General features: G+C 39.1%; 1 protein-coding gene across 2 annotated transcripts in view; it reads left to right on the top strand.

Moving 5' to 3' along the window:
- The first annotated feature begins 9384 nt into the window (after window positions 1–9384).
- mdfi (MyoD family inhibitor) overlaps window positions 9385–18326 on the top strand; it is a 28038-nt gene continuing 19096 nt past the window's right edge. The window contains exons 1-2 of one of the 2 annotated variants that reach the window (XM_067587735.1): window positions 9385–9884; window positions 11330–11531. In XM_067587735.1, the coding sequence (XP_067443836.1) occupies window positions 11381–11531 (151 nt within the window). In that variant the 5' untranslated portion in view covers window positions 9385–9884; window positions 11330–11380. The other variant, XM_067587736.1, reaches the window with a different exon arrangement.

Below are 18326 nucleotides of genomic sequence, written 5' to 3' on the forward strand. Positions count from 1 at the left end.
CCACGCTGTGTCCTTGTTTCTTCTGCAGTAGTTTCTAAAAGGCATACATACACAAAAACCCACCTGAAACTAGGAACCACTTCACAAATTGTCATTTTTCACAGTGTAGTGCCTGAGAAAGAATTAGTTTGAACTTCTATAATTATCTTGAAATATGAAGTCAAGTACAAGTATACACGTTTAACTTCCTCCAACTCTGTAAATGAAGCTATAATTGTGAAATATATGTGTTATATTTACATAATATAAAAACATTAACTCATATAACATAATGCAGTTCATTTAATAGCCCTGCAGCAAAACCTAGGTTAAAGTTTATAATTTGTTGAGAACATGTCAGAGGTGTCGATTGAAATCTCCAGAAATTTTTGAGTTTGTAGTTTGTAGAGCTGCTGCTTTGGATTACTTTACATTGTACATGTTTCCATCTTCCTGTGTCCACATGCTGTTAATATATTATAAAGAAATAAGACGACATATCAGACACAAACTGTGCTGCACTTGCAGAAAATATACAGTAATAAATGCAGGTACTGTGACATTTTCTGTCTGTCAGATTACTCATCACATAAATGCTCTACTTTTGCAGTCTCTAACTGCTATGTATAATTATTAAAAAAACAATCAAGGCAACTACTGTTAATAATGGAAGTAGGCTGAATGTTTTTGGAGCATTGAACAAATTTCCTCTTAGTATTCTCTTGAGTCATACTGTACAAAAACTACAATAAAATGACTCAGTTTCACCTAAAAGAGACTAAATGTGCTGTACCAAATGTCCATGTTAAAATAATGTTCACCTGAAACATATTCAAGCCATTCAGCTGAGACAAAAAATAACATATTACACATCAAAATCAATAAAAAAAAATAAAAAAAATCTGGAGATTCATCATGTATGGGAAATTCTCTTGTATGATTTTTTTTTCTCTGTATAAAAATTTCATCCAAAAATGTGATAACTACTGTCCTATATTGTCTGCTGGCATAGGGCTCATTATTATTATCATTATTAAAGACAGTGTTTTACCAATTCTACCTGATCATTTGCAAATAGCAGTTTTAATAGCTATGGTCCTAAGCTCTTTATACCAAAAACATGACTTCTTTTAGATTACAACATTGATACAGAAAAATACACTCTACAGTAACCTTTAAACAATGTATTTAATCATTCTTTTAGTGCCATCACTGTATATTAGTGTAGTCAATCCAACCTGACATGAAAACCTCATTAGATGACAACTACTGCTGCTCAGCTTTTAATTTTTACTGTAGAAGTTCAGTCTGTGTCACTCCTGCAGACCCACAGAGGTCAGCATCTGTTGTGATACAGAGAGTGGCCACCAGGAGGAGTAAACAAACCGGACAACACAAGCAGCATCTCACAAACACAAACCCAGCAACAAACATCACTGTGGTCCACTGACATGGTCCCGCCAACAGGGTGGGCCAGAGAGTGCAGAACTGACAAAAGGCACAGAATGAACTACCTGTATTGTATGTGATGGATTGAGTATAATATGGATACAAGTGGCTGAAGTCTAATTAGGTTTATGTATATTAGCTGTTTATGGTAAAAGAAAAACAACTAGTTTTTGTGACCTTTGTAGGCCTACTCTTTTTTCACCCATCTCTTCCATTTCTCCTTCTTCTTCTTTATCTGTCTCTCACTCTCTTTGCAGGTTTGGCACATGCCCTACAGCTTATCTTTAAACCTCAGCGCTGCAGTGCATCGTGGATGTGTTGCCACAGGGAGAAAAAAATGGAAAATGGCTGGATGTCTTTTGGAAAGTTGAAACTTTGTTTAATCTTGTGCTTTTAGCAAACTTCTCTGTTAGTCAGCTGGGAGGAAATTCACTCTTGACGCTTAAATCCCAATGACATTTGGTTTTTGGGAGAGACCCCATCCTGAGCCTAGTACAGACTTACGGGCACACACGCACACGCACACACACACGCGCACACACACACACACACACACACACACACACACACACACACACACACACACACACACACACGCTGGCATGCACACATCTTGAATACTAAGCAGAAACCTAGTAGCATATACTTGTACAAGGTGAGCCAGGGTGCAGAGCAACACACAAAGAGGTTATTCTTGGCATGGCGCAGTAGTGTTTGGCATAAACTTGATTCTGAAGCCCTGAATATATTTCTTAATGCTCATCTGGACAGAGTAAGCGTTAGGTGTGTGCGTATGAGTGTGTGTCATACATTTGTAGTCCTGTTTGTGTGTGTGGAGAGGGATTTGTCCACATCCTTATATCTGCTTGCCGGTGCATGTATGTGAACTTGCAATGCCAAATCAATCTGCATGTGTGTGTCTGTATGTGATTGAGTGTGTGGATGGGTGTGGAGGGCCGCTAGTCCCAGCAGCAATGGAGAGCACTGAGGTCCAGGCAGACCCTATGAGTCACAAAATAAATTTACTGAGAGCCATGCTGACATCTCTCTCCGGCTCTCCCCCCGTTCACTCACTCTGTCATCCTCCCTCTCTCCTCTTCCCCTCTGTGTCTGTGGCTGAAGGAGTGGGCTGTCCTCCAAACAGTATATTGACTCACTAAAAACAACACAACATACTGTGTATCTGCTGCTGCATGCATCCACATGGATCTGCTTACTCAGTTTAATGAGCTGAGACTCTTTCTCTTTCATTTTCTCTTCTGTCTGGAGGAGAATTAAAGCTGGCAATTTTCTGTTCTATGCTATATCCAACATGTAAACACCAAAGCTATGCACTCAGTTTGGCCTAATTAACTGTAGGTCCATTGTACATACCACATATTAAACAAATGATAACAACAATATGAACAATGCTAAGAAGTGTGATGAAAAAAACATTTTAAATTATTTTAAAGACGCTGTTGAGGAAGAAAAAAGTAAACAAGTAAAATAACATAGTATCACATTGTCTTAAAATTTTGTACATTTATTCATTACTATATCAATAATTAACACACACTTCATGGATCCAGTGAAGGAAATGGATCAGAATTTCTTAACTGTTTATCAAAGATGAGAATCAATGATATGCACCATCTGACTGTCAGTACTGTAGGTGCAGTATGCCCCCACTGATGCATAATTATGGGAAAGATAGCAATTAATGAAGTTGATTCTACATGGACTGATAACAGTCCATTTGTCTATTGTCTTACAGAGACTAACATTATCATCTGAAAATTGCTTGTTTTCACTGACCAACTGTCTAGAGAGAGAAAAATGGCAAATCCTCACATTTGAGAAACTAGAAAGAGTGAATTTTTTGCATTTAAACTTGATAAACGACTTAAATGATTCATTGATAATCAATGATTAAGTTTCTGCCGATTGACCAACTGATTCGTGGCCTAATCGTTTCAACACTAATAGCATCAATGCACTGCAAATAAATAGTATTTTATTCTGACCCGCCAAAATAAATAATTGAGTTCAATCACTTTGTCTTCAGTCATTTTTGATACCATGAACTGCAACACTGGTGGAAATCTGTTTGGGCATTTCCTCCTTCAAAACATTTCTTGAAGTTAGCTATGAAATCTTACATTCTTGCCCTTTTGCAGGAGGAATAGTGGTGAGTGCAAGGCCTTGAAATAATGTCCTGAGATTCAGCTAAGTATAGTCATCAGCTTTATTTTTTCTGTGGGTTAATTTGCAGGCATTTCACAAACCAACAGCAGACACATACAGTAGCACAAGAAAGCTTTACAACAGTTCCCCAAACCTAAAGTCTAATAATGGTGGAAAGTAACTGAGTTCATTTACTTAAGTTCAATTAAAAATTTGAGGTACTTGTACCTTCTTTAGTATTTCCATTTAATGCTACTTTATACTTAAAGTTCAGAGGATATACTTTTATTCCACTATATTTATCTGACAGCTATAGCTACTAGTTACTTTCAAGATAAAGACTTTACATACAAAACATATGATCTACTCTCAAAATATAATGCATTATTATACATCAATAATAATAATAATAATAATAATATACTGCTTCCATGTTAATATAGCCTACCAGTAATCATAACACAATAAATAATGTACAGTAACAGTAAGCCGGCCCTTCTGCATACTTTTCCTTTCGATACTTAAAGTACATTTTGCTGCTAATACTATTGTATTTGCAGGGTTTTACTCGTAACAGGGTATTGCTACAGAGTACTGTAGTATTGTTTCTTTTACTAAAAAAAAAGATATGAGTACTTCTTCCACCACTGAAGTAAAAAAGGTACACAACAGCATATTGAGTCCATGGGATATTACAGCATTTAAGAAACATCAGAAACGCACAGCTTGCACAAATACTGGATTGTTGTCTTGGCTTTTAAATAAGAGGCCTCCAATTGTTAGTTTCTCAAAGGTATACTTTTCTTCTCAAGAACCCTCCCCTGAGAAGCCATGAATCTGATGAGAAAGTGGATGAAACTCCACCACTCCATGTGTGGCAGAGGGAGAGAGAGGAAGAGAGGGAGAGAGAGAGCGAGAGAGACAGAAAGAGAGAGAGAGAGAGAGAGAGAGAGAGAGAGAGAGAGAGAGAGAGAGAGAGAGAGAGAGAGAGAGAGAGAGAGAGAGAGAGCGGGCCCCAGCTACAGAACAAAAGCATCTTTGTGAGTGATTGGAACCACATTTTCAACCTCCTCTCTCTCTCTCTCTCTCTCTCTCTCTCTCTCTCTCTCTTCTCCCTCTCCCTCGATCTCACTCCCAGTCACACCAGGCTGTTCAAAACCACTGAAACAATCCACGTCAAAAGTTTAGAATAATACTGAGACGGTCTCAGCAGATACTCTTTGTGTGTGCGTGTGTCTCCAGTTTCACTCCTCTGTGAACACACAAACGCGCACTGTACTCACATACACTCTGTCTGGACTCTCTCCCTCTTTCAATCTCTACATTTCCTCACGTCTGCCCCTCCCAGCCTGCTGTCTGCTGATCTGATGCCGGCCTGGGTCTGGATGTGGCATCTCGTGCCATCTGGTCAGAAGTGCTGGAACAGTGGAGCAGCTCTCATCTCAGTCCTCCAGCGCTGGCTAGCAACAGCTAGCGGAGGCAACCTGCTCTTTCTCTGCTGTCTCTCAGTGAAGTGGAAAGCCTCAGAGGCCTAAAGAGCAGGTCTACATGCTGTGAGAAAGGTAGAATTGCTTTAAACATACTGAGGCCTGGCATGACTGCCTTTGTGAGGACAACTTGCCCTTGGTAGTGTATGTAGAAGCAGAACTTCTCTTTATGCTTGGCACTTCAGTGCAGCCTCTAGGCTACAGTTGTGACTGTAAAAGAAAAAAAAAGAGTTAAACTAAGTGATACAATGTGATACAGTGTGGTGGCATTTGTGCGATATTTGCAACCCTTTCATTTTAGTGTCACACCTAAAAACAACAATGAAACACATGTAATGTTGGTCTTCCCTTCCTAAATAGACATCCTTGTTTCATTATTTCATTCCATTGTATGAATGCTGGGTGATATTGACTAGCAAGGTACAAGGTAGTATATTGCAAGAACTCAAAGTCACAATGTGAGATGAGAGACTAAAAATTGTATAATTTTTCACATTTATTACGCTTATCTGCTTTTTTGCTGAGAGTTGGATGAGAAAATTGATACCACTCTCATGTCTGTATGATAAATATAACACCAGAAGTTGGTTAGCTTAATGTGGCATAAAGACTGGCAACAGCTAGACTAGCTTTGTCCAAACCTAACAAAATCTGCCTTCTAGCCAAAAATAATACATCACATAACCTCCTGTAAAAACGGCGAATTGTCTTTTTTTACACCACAGTTTGTTCAGGTTAAACAAACAAGATGTAATGTGTTAATTAGTGAGCTTTAGGCAGATTTTGATGCCTTTTGACAGAGCCAGGCTACCTGTTTCCAAGACCCCTGTCCCGTTTCCAAGATTTATGCTAAGCTAAGCTAACCGACTACGGGCTGCAGCTTCATATTTACTGTCCACATGTTAGAGTGGTTTCAAGCTACTCATCTATCTCTTGGCAAGAATAAGAATAAGCATATTTCACAAAAAAATGTCTAATTCATTCATTCATTCCTTTAAAGGACAGTTATTGTTGAGGAGTGTGTGTGTGTGTGTGTGTGTGTGTGTGTGTGTGTGTGTGTGTGTGTCAACAGCAGCTCCTCTTTCATAATTGGAAGCTGATTTGATAGCACTGTTGGAGGTGAGGAATGTGGAAGGACACTGCCATATTTGTCTGCTTGGTGCACTAGACCTTGGACGGTCCAAATGTCCCTGTTCACCTCTATGTTAACCAGCCAGAACCAGAACAAAGGCGACCGGCAAATCTACAAGGTGTGTATAACACTCACCACCTACTCTGTGACAAATGTGTTTAAATACCATTAAATAACCATAAAATAAGGTTTGATTAAATTACCATAGAGTACTGAATCACTAGAATTAAAATAATTATGTAAATAGTAAGCAATAGAAATTAAAGCTATCACACCGAACTGTAGAGAGCCTGGTGGGTGCGGCTGTGACTGGTGATGTGGGGTGTGAGTCATGAACGGAAGTAAGAGGATGAAGAGCATAAGCTTTTCAGGAAACCGATGACAAGAAAATTTCTCCACTCACATTGTTCATGCTGGAATTGGGGGGAGGGGGGGGGAGTCTTGTACAAACATTGAAGACTTTAATGGAGCCACAATGTAATGTCAACAATCTTCAGATGTCTTTTGAAGCTTGTATTTGGTTTATTTATGTGACTCCTCTATTTTTATTACACCATAATTGCACAGTATCATTTCTGGCTGATGAGATGATATCAGGAGAAAGACGAGAATTTCCTCATTAACACCTTTAACGTATCCTGTGAATGAGCTGAAATGAACCCTGAATTTTAATTTGATATAAATTGAGAGTTGCTTTGTCCCATCCTGTTAAAAAAATCCCCTGCAGTGGATGACAAACTGGTAAGTTATGCATGTAAAACAGCAAGGGGAGCAACTGTTTGCAATGTGTTGAAATGAATTAGCTCAAAGAGACTTGAAATGCTGCTCGTCGTTGTTAATGTATTTGGTAAGTTTGGTTAAAATCCTCCATTGTTGGCATTTATTTTCTGAGCAGTGTCTCCACAGTAAATGATCTTTCTTAATTTCAATACATGTGTAACTAAATATTCAGTTCATAAAGTGAGTCTGGTCAGCTAAACTGTACTAAGTTAAACACAGCATGCCTGGATTCCTTACACAAACTGAAAAACAAACAAAAGATTCCTGCTGGAGCAAGACCTAATGCTACCGTTGCCCACACAAACTCTGACCCTCGTGCCCAGACAGATTCTGAGCCCCCACAGAGCACGAATCCTACAAACGCTTCACTGTCAAAGCCTCAGTGGTTCAGATGAGTGATTGTACGCACAAATTGAAAAGGAGGTTATCAAGTTGTTAGTAAAAATGAAGCCTGTCTCAAAAGCCTCAGAAGATTTGCTGCTGTGAATTATCCCCGTGCCCCTGTCACGCCTTCGAACATCAATCACAGAAAACACTCTCATCAGCTGCAACCTCCAGATGTCAACATGGCATGAGCAGACAAAGGCCTGCAGTATTTTTCTGTATTATGTGTGACCCAAGAAACAAATTTTTATATTTTGGTCATTTATTTTAGTTCTTGTGCAAGCCTAAGATAAACACAATGAACGTTTTACAACATTTTTCAACAAACCCTGCGGTTTGGAATATTATAAAGTCAAACTACTCTCAGTGTTACCCTCAACAACCCTGGAGCTCAGCTATGGTTTCATCTGTTTATCGGCAAGTTATTGCAAAAGATTTTGTTGAAATTTACTGGCCAGATTGCCTCAAGGATCATTTTGTTGGATTATCCTCATTAAAAACTTATTTCTTTCTAAGTAAAATAAACTACATAACATGGAGTGTTTTTCCATTTGATATTTAGACTATCCTTTTGTCTTCTTATCTCTTTCAAAACATTTATTATCACTGGGTTACTAGTGATATCAAAACTCATAATAATGTGAATATCGGGTCCTCTGATGGCCACACCTGCATCACCAACTGTTGAAAAGAGACATGTAGAAAAGAGGAAAAACTGGTTGAGAATATTAGTGACTTAAGAAGACTGTCAAAGGTCATTATATTTACAATGTAAGTAGCACTAAAACACTGGTTTGACAGCTACTAAAAGATTTACAGAGACAGAGGTTTTCCTCTATGAATCACTCTTCAGTTGTCTCTTGTAAGTCCTTATTTGAATGACTGTAAATGCAAAGACATACAGTACATGTTATCTAGCCACCGCAGTCAGTTTGTATTTGAACTATTTTAGCTTTTTTTATCCACTACAGATGCCAAGTGTGATACATTCAACATGTATTGAAGAAATCCAAGAGAAAGAAAAAGAAATTGTCTTTTTTTGTCTCAATTTTCATTCCAGTTACAAGAGTACAAAATTGTTTTTTCAGTGTTATTTGTTTATCAGTAAAAACCCTCACTTACTGATGATATGTTGTTATCAGTTAATTATATGTGCCAAGTTTATTTTCAGTATCTCTGTTTTTTGCATGGAACTAATGCTGGAATTTAAAAAAAAACAACAACAGCTCATGTCAACGACATACCGTTATAAGGGGGAGTGCACTTACAGTAGAAGTGTTTCTTCTGTTGTTTCACTTCTATTACCACGATGAATCATGAGTCATCACTGACAAATTAACCTAATTCAGTTCTCACACAAGGCATTTTAGTTGGCCTCATGCAGGAAATAATGAGTGAAGAAAATTCCCACAGTGAATCACAACAACATAAAACTAACAACACTGACCCTGCACCAGAAAAACTAAAGTTTGGGTCTCTTGTCACGTCAGAGCACAATACATATAGCATCCTAAACAAAAGCCACTGATTTGAAGATGTAAACATGTTACTAAACGCTATACACTATAACCACAAATTGTTCTTGAAAAATATGTTCTAATTAATTAAATGATTTAAAAAAAACATCATCTGACTGATTAAAGGCACCTGGAGATATTTTCCTGTGTATAATACACCTATTGTTTTTAACAACTGAAAAGATACAAATACTGTATAGCAACAATGACCCCATATGGAGGGGAATATGGTTAATTTGCTATAAGAGATTAAAATGCAGATACCATATCTTAAATAGTGATCATGCTTTTAAGTAATTATGTAGTTACCTGCATTATTGCCATCTTCACAAAGTCTATTATTAATGAGAAAACATATGGTTCCTGGTCTCATAACTCCTCATGAAAGCTAGCCTAGTGCTGCTGTGTCTGGTTCGGGTTAAGGGGTAATTATATGACAGTATAGTTCAGCCCAACTAGTTTCTAGCCTGGAGGAAGCACAATCACTGCTGACTGTAGTTTCCTGTCCAATAGTTGCAGCACATAACCCTGAGGCACGTATAGTGGGAGTGCGGAGAGTAGAGAGACCGAGTGCACAGGACGGATACTGCTCATTTTTAAGAGTTTGAACAAGTTTGGGAAGGCGGTGTAGTTAGATTTTTGTGTGCAGAAACGTGTGAGGTGAGAAACCTGCAGTCCAGACAGAGTGCTCAGCGAGCTGCCTGCAGAAACACACAAGCTTCCCAACATCTGGTCTGCTGGAGGACGGGGCGAGCCGGAGAGAGAAAGTTGGGAGGCGGAGAGAAAACTATCTCCGCTGGAGGAAAATGCATTGAATTGGGAGTTTAGGTCACCTACATGAACCGGGGAGAAAATTCGTGGTCGTGTTAAAGTGACAAGACCGGAGGGAAAGAGGAGGGGAAAGGTCTCGGAGGGTGAGAAGTCCATCTGGAGCGGTCAGAGAATGAATTAGCCCAGGCTCGGTTGCACCGTGCCCCAGCCAGAGAGAAGGTAAGAAGTTGTTTTCCTGTGCTGTTGTTGAAGTTCAACGTCAGTTATCGTGAAGTATAAATGCAGGCAGATAAAGGATCCCCACACTGAGCTGAGCTCGGTCTGAGCATGCAGGGACTCGTTTTGGGAAAGCAGAGCGCAGACATGCAATAAAGGTAAACACAATACGTCCGTTATTAGCTAACAGTAACATTTAGTATGATTATAATCTAAAATTCAGCCTGAAAATCTTTTGGGAAGTAAGACGTGGGTGTATATATTTAAGTTAGAAGTTTGGCACTGTTTTTGAGTGTGTGGTGGGATGTCATTCCCTTTTTCTCGAAACTTCTCACAACTTTTTTTTACTGTTTAAAAACATAAATTAGGCCCTTTGCTGCTTTTTTTTAAATCTTTTTTTTTTTTTTTAGAGTGATGTAGTTTTTATCTTTCAAATACGCACACGGTAAACTTCGCTTCATCAAGCGTTTTTCACAAAAACCTGGGTAGGTATAGTCGAAAGTTTTAGGGCAGTGAGTGCGGAGCTCCATCGCGGGGGCGCGCAAACAGCTGTCCAGTTGCTTTGGTAGGGTAGGCGCGCGCCAAACACACGTTGGCACGTGACACATACTCAACTTGTCCCGTCTTATTAATTAGTTAGACTGTAGATCGCTTCTGACCTCTTTAAAATATCAGATAAAAGACATTTAATAAGTATAAAGAATGGAATAACTGAAAGTCAAACTTTGTAACAATTTGGTAAGAACTAAGGCTGTAGTCTTGGGCCAAAAATAACTTTCAGCCTATTATTATTTAAGTATTATACATTCTTTCTGTTATACTCTCCTCTAACTACTTGAATAATGTTCTCCAGCAGCCTTAAATTTATTATGAAGTAGATTCAAAATTTGATAAAACAGTTTTACACCCATCACATGTGTGTGGACATAATTTGTCTGCTTGTTTGGGAGCTTTAATGAATCAGTTTCATTACTAAAATGATTGAAATATTCGAATCCAAGATTTCAGTTTTTATGCACTTTATGCACATTTCCCTGTGAGTCTGTATGATATATTGTACGTTGCCATCATTGGACATTTTGGGATCTACTGATTGGGATTATGAATTAAACTTCTGTGAATGTGAACAATGTTTAGTTAGCTTTTGTTTGTTTTGTTTTACTGCTCTGGTTTTTGTGTGTTTTAATACTTTTTTTTGTTATTTTAAAACAATTAAAAACAATTGAAATTAAGCAATGATTAGTCATTTCCACTGTGTTACCACTGTTTCAAGCAGCAAACGGTCTGTTTCTTCAGTGGTTTTCGAAAGACTCAAAGGGATTCATGCTGCTTCAAGTTTTGCCTGACAACACCTCTCACTATGAAGCACAGCTAAGACAATGAAAAATCTTTCATGTGACTCATGCAGCGATTTCTGTAATAATATTTAGGGCTATTTCCTCTCTCAGGCTCACTCCTTGCCCCCCCACCTCCTCCAATAAGAGCCAGGCCTACGCCCAATGGATGAGGAGAGGAGTGCCCCTGCCATCTCCCCAGAGCCACCTGATGATGGGGACCCCAGTCCAAAAGCTCCACAACCCAGTTCACATTCAAACTTCACCACAGAGAGTGCAAACAGCTGCCTGAACCCAAAGCCATGTCCCAGTACAGGTAAGAAGGAGGCTGCAGAGAAAAAAAGTGACAAAAAACTGCTCTCCATCTGTTTGTGTATATTATTAGAGAGAGAACACTTCATGGGTTATGAGTTATGCGATGGGTCCAAACATGCCTTGAATAGGCAAATTTTTATAATTACTAACACCAAGCTGTATTATAACTCCTTTGTTGTTTTGTGGTTTGTGTGTGTCTGTATACACACAAGTATGGCTGGCTCAAAGAAAAGTGAGACAGACAGTAGTTGTAGAGTGATGAAGCCATTTATTATGAGAAAGAGGAGCTAGTGGACTACTGCTGAGAGAGAAGACTTCTCTATGCTCTCTCATGCATGTGAACCTCATTATGGTAGAAAGTTGGCCACTATGTGTGTGAGTCTATAGCTGTATGTAGCACATTTTCCTTTCTTTATAAGCTGTAGGAGACCCTCTCACCCTAAAACAAGAACAGACTGATGTACTCACCAATGAGAAACTGGTTGATGTGGAATAATCTTGTGTCACTGTTGTGTGTAAAACTTTAAGACTGATAATTAGTAATTGCAAATGGTAAGTGGAGAAGCTGACTTCTATTGATTCGCACAAAATACCAGCAAAGCCATTGTGTGTTTTGGTCGTAATGATTCATTAGGTCAGAGGCCTCACCACTGACAGACACAACAGTTGTGTAGTGAGTTGATAGGGGGTTGGTCTGTGAGGAGGGTGGGGGGGGGGTGTGACGCCTTGGATGATCTGAGGGGTCAGGACCAATTCAGTGCTCTGGAACGTTCAGAATCACCAATGGGACTCTTGGGAATTTGGGAATGAACCCATGACCTTTTCCCTTTGTGTGATTGGTCATGGTAAGGGTTGACTGGCAGTAGGGAGTGGACAGGAGGACCAACTCATAGCAATAGTATGCCTGAATGACTCATCGGGGATTGGCTGAAAACGCATCAGTTTCCCTCAAGCTTCAGTGAGAAAACGACAGCTCTGACTTTGCAGGACAGAGTGCAGGTTCTGTGCGGTAATTAGGGTAGGTGTGGTTAACAGTTAGGGAAGCGTGCAGAGATTTAAGTGGCTTGTTGCCATGGGAACCTGCCACAAAATCTTCATTGGTTGATTAAGTTGTTTTAGTTTGTATTCTTTTTTCTTTTTTTTTTGCTTTTTAAAGGCAAGTCTCAACCCAATCTTTTATGATTGCTGTGTTGAATTTGCAAAACACAGAATCCAACACGCACATCTCTTCTCTCTGCTACATTGTGGTGTACCATGATGAGTGTGAGTACAGCATCCGATTTAATCATAATAACCCACTAAAGAGTTTTAGAGTTATTAAACAGCAAGTTTGTGCCCAAACATGTTCTTGTGGCTGTGCTGACTTTACCTGCGCTCGCTCCTCAGGAACACCATCACAAAGTACACTGTGGCCTCTCCCACTAAAGTTAGACAGCTTGTCTGGCCGACTGGTCTAATGTGCATGTGTGTGTGTGTGTGTGTGTGTGTGTGTGTGTGTGTGTATAGACTGAGGGTAGGTTGGTGAGCCAGGGTGGGGAGGAGAAGATTGGTCAAGCTACCACTGAGGGCAACAAGGCCCTGCTTTCAGCGCTCATGATTCACCCCTCACCACCCATTCCTCTGCCTGCAGAGCAAGAGGGCAACACAACAGACACAACTACAGTGAGAACACACAGCTGAGAACACACACACAACACACAGGCACATATAAAGATCTAACTGAACACCATGAATGTATAATCAGAAATGGATAACTTTTTTCAAGATGGCTCCCCTTTATTCTAATGAAAGTTTCTTACCCAAAAAAGGTTTTTCTCTTCCTGGTTTGCCTCTACATTGTGCAGCTCATGACACATGAATTAGTGTCTAATTTTCAATTCCTTAATGATGTAATGCTCAAAAACACGGGGTTTTACCAATATTAAATCTTTGTGGTTTAAAAATGCAAATACAGAACAAAGAACTGACCTTGTGAGTAGTTGGAAGTGTGCTATACAGTTTCACTGACGTGTCTTTTATAATGATATTCTGTGGGGAAAATGTTTTCAGAGACGCAGTAGATTTTTTAAATTGCAGTACCACAGTGGGCCACTGGGTCAAAGTAGCAGCACCTCTGACACGTCACATCCGGCTCTCGTAATTCATGGTTTTGCCACATTGCTTTATGTATATGGCTATGGTATAAGGTGGGTGTTTGTCTGCGTGCGGATCAGCACATATAGCGTAGACACCAATATCACTGACACCTGCAATTGAGCGTAATCTGATGCAACAAGCCCTGTAAAAAATAATGGCTTTTTCTCTTCAGTTTGGTTCAGACCTTGTTAAAGGGTTATAGATTCATTTCTGTTGCACATTCTTAGGCCATGGTTTAATAAGAATTTTTGACCCTGTTCTGTAGTAGCCAATCACAATGCACAAGATTAGTCCAGAGAGAGCTTTTAGCCTTCTTGTCACCCCACAGTGGGATAACAGTCTTCTCTGCTGTTAGTGTGTAAAGCCCTGCTCAGTCATTACAAGGCCATTGAATGGTGGTGTGTGCTGACAGATGTGTGCCTCTCACTGTTGTGAGTGTTGCTCTCGCTCAGGCATGAAGATGCAATGAGGCCATCTGTTTGTATAGGAACCTCTTACCTACATATGTTAACCTTTATTCTTCATCCCCACTAGTATCTTTTTCACTCTATTTTTTTCTCTTTCTCTATCTTTTTTTACCCGCTTCTCTGTGATCGTCTTTCTTTATCTCGCTTTCTGTCACTCTCATTTGTTTTTATATCATAATTGAAATTTGATAGTACAGTTTCTCAAATTGCAAGAGCAGCGTTTTTTAACAATAACTGCAGGAGGGGAACATTTTAGTTTGCAACTATTGCTTTTGACACCTACTGTTGCTGGAAATTTTATTCAGCTGTAGCTAATTAAAGTTTAATCCCACAAGTTGGCAAGTCTATGAAAATCTTGGCTGGTGTCTGGTCAATATGCTCTCTGTGTGCCTGTGATTTTACTATTTACCCTTGCTCAATGATCTTTTTTGGTCAAGAGAGAAACACCAATGTCATTTTCAGACAGGTAGCTTGCAGTTATCATGTTATTAATCAAATGTAAATGACAAACATCTGAACATTAGTTGAAATTTCCTAGTTAAAACTTCCTAGCACATCATACTGCATCATCGTCCTGTCTCTAAAAATACAGTTCAAACTGGTCACCAGTATCATTTGCCTGACATCAAAACTTTTAGTGAGCTACCTTGACATACGTGACTTACCAAATGTTTGTCCTTATCAGGTTTCGTTGCTGTTATAAATGCATATAACTTCAATTTTGACTTACATCATTATACTTAAAATGATTCTTTCTGTGTTTACTTAGAAGTACATATTTCTCTACATTGACTGTTTTGAAAAGAAGAGGGTGGGAGGACCTCAACAACAGGCAACTGCTCCATTTTATCTGAGTGTTTTTCTAAAGAAACAAACTATTTGTGATAATGCTCGGTACCCATCTTTGTAGTCCACAAAAACAGGCCTGGAGTAAACTTTCTAGAAAAGAATAACAGTTCAAATAGCAATTGTAATATTGGTCAAATTACAATTAGATATTTTCCTTAAATTGCTCAGCCCTACTCTATATATTTTGCATCTGTAGGCTGTGTAACATTTGTGTGTCCATCCTGTTCATGCTCTCGTATATGTGAAATGACTCCTCTGTCTACGTCACACTCCAAACTACATTTATTTTATTTTATCTCTCTCTCTTCATTCCAGTGTTTAGACGCTATTTGCCTCCTCGTTCCTTTCAGTAACTGAGGTTTGTTGAGGCTTGTGTCTAATTCGGTTTCACAGTGATTGAAATAAACCAGGAGTCATTTCAGGCATTTTTACAGCATATTTGAGCTACGAAAATGAGCATGCTTTTTTTTTACTTCACCATCTCGCAAACATTTGAGAAACTGTTGCTGCTTCTGCTCTGGTGGCCTGCTCTCTCTCTCTCTGTCTCTCTCTCTCTCTCTCTTTCTCTCTCTCTCTCTCTCGCTAACTTGCTCTCTCTCACCAACTCTACTTGAGTCAGTCTCTTGAATCCTCACAACCTCTGTCATAAACTCTTGACAGATCGTGTCAACATGATGTGATAGTCAATCAGCAAGTAAGCTGTCGTGTTAAGACACTTGAGCCAGAGGCCAGTTACTGCACATTTACTGCCACAGTGACAAAGATGGCGGTAACCCCTTCATGTGTGCACTTGTTGTCTCCTACAGGTTCAAAAGTGGTGGAAGTATTATCCTATGTAGAACCCGACTGATACTTCTTTTGGGTACTGATGCCCTAGAAGAATACAAATCAGATAACAATTTATAGATATTACACAAAGACAAAACAACATTTTGTGATAATGATGTCTCAGTGAAGTCTGAGTATTTTACAGTTGAATGATAAAATGTATTATCAAAAATGGCTGTAACAATATAGTTTAATGGTAAATGTAATTGACATTTAACTATGAACAAAACACATAAAACAAACAATGTGCCAGTCAAACATTTGTTGCTTCAGTATTCGTTTTGGATATCTGCCAACATACATGCTGATACCAATATAATAATCATGATAATAATAACAGCTTTATTTGTAAAGCATTTTTTTAAAACAGGACTGCTTTTAAAACTGTAAAGGGATGAATAATAATACATCAAATAAAATACATGGAACTTAATTAAAAGCCATACTCAGCCAGGATCACTGATAATTAAAAACCCTCTAGGTTAATTTTATATCCACCTGTTTTAATTATTACTTTCAAGAAATCCTGTTTTTTTCCCATCTGTTCAACATGCTAGACAGCTCTAAATACTACAATACCCAAGATCCTCAGCTGTCATTGTTATAGAGAGGAATCCAGACAGAGGCACAAATTACAGCTGTAGTTCAATTACAGTGAAAAATGGTTTGTCATTGCAGTTGGGAATGAAATATTGTCTCTCATGAGAAAGAATTTGAAGCTGTGTTTGGATGGTTCTTCATGAAATGTGCTATAGGAGTCAATGCTAAATGCTCACCTTGTGTTTTTACTGTGAGTCACGTAACATTGTCTATGGAGAAAATGAATGGGACTTCTGGAACCAGGGGCACCTGAAATACCTCTTCTCACTTTGTAACTATTCCAGAGGTTAGGAATTCCCTCTAAGGAAATCTCAAGGCTAATATGTTTGTGATAACCCAATATCAGACTTCCGATGCATGCGTTAGAGCAGTGTATACATTTCCCATTGCTTCTCAAGATGTTTATTTCGATCTGTTTGTTAATTCACATGGTCTCTTCCTGACTAGTGATTTCCGTTTACCCTTGACTGTTTATGACTGTGAGACTGTTTGTCATTATTTTCATATGTTGTACAGTACAGCATGTGCGTGTGTGCATCTGGTGATGGTGTCCATGTTAAGCAACCTTGACTTCTCAGGCTCCTTGAGCAAGATGCAGCAGTGTTACAGTCAGTTAGCAAAGCAGCTGTATTTTCCCAGGAACCAGAGGAATCTCAGAGACAAAGTAACACAATTAAATACCCCTTAAGCCTGTTCAACAGCAGACAGTTTTTGTCTTTAATGAGCTTACACTGCTTCATTCTCTCAGCAGCTATAATCTCTGATTTTGGACATATTCCAGTGCTGCACTCTTACAGCCCCTCTACACAATGTGTGAATCTGTGTGTGTGTGTGTGTGTGTGTATTTGCTTTCAGCTTTGGGCTGGATGGCAGCGAAAACAATTGCTTATTCTTTCCTTTTCACTGTGTGTGTGTATGCATGTATAAGTGTGTGTGTGTTTGTTAAAGGAAACAAATAAAAATCGCACCGTTGCTGTAGTTGTGTGCTCTTTTCTTTGTATTATCCTTCATCCCGGTCAGAACTCCAGCGTTGCTGTGTGGTTTCAATCAGTTCCAGTCATTACTGTTGGCCAGAGAGCTACTACTGCGTCGTCTCCACTAACTGCACTCTGCTGAACATTATTCTGCTTGGTTGCTCTCCACCTCATTTCATTGTGTCTTCTTTCCAGTTCTCTCAACTGTTATCTCTATCCTTATGTTTTTAAGAGATGAGTCAGCAGGGTGTGAGTGTGGACACCCATTTGTTAGTGCACATTCAAGTGTGACTGCAACAGGGATTATTATCGATAAATCGATGAATCATTTATTCTTTAAAACGTCAGAAAATGGTGGAAAATGCTCATCAGAATATCCCATAGGCCCAGGGATGTTTTCAAATTATTTGTTTGTCAGTCCAAAACCTAAAATTAGTCCATTTACAATCATGGAACAGAGGAATACTCAAAATGTTTTTTTCAAAATGCTGCTAATTATGAAAAAAATCTGAAGCTAGAACTAGTAAATGACTTATTGATTACCAAATTGTTGTCAATTGAGGTTTAGTTAATTGACCGTCCCTTATTTCAGCACCACTGGTGTAATTGAACACTAGACAGTATTAAAGAGAGGTGCAGTTAAACATTATGTCTGTGAATGAGTTTCACTTCAGCCTGTTTGCTCTTGTCTGTGGGTGGTGGGTGAGGGCGCAAATGTACTGTATGTCTTTGCCAAAGGGATGTACACACCTTAGAGACGTCCTTTTGTATGCGCATTAGAAGTCTGTGCTGCTAAAGAAGTATTAGAGAAGCTGTAGGGACATGGTAGAGGTGGTTTGAAAGGCAGCAGGTAAAACTCTGTTCTCCCCCTCAGAGATCATACCAAGAGGAACAGCAGGCTGGTGATTTAGGATATGTCACATCAGTTGCCTGCTCATATAA

Source organism: Thunnus thynnus, chromosome 4 (genome assembly GCF_963924715.1).
Source record: "Thunnus thynnus chromosome 4, fThuThy2.1, whole genome shotgun sequence".
Classification (NCBI taxonomy): Eukaryota; Metazoa; Chordata; class Actinopteri; order Scombriformes; family Scombridae; genus Thunnus; species Thunnus thynnus.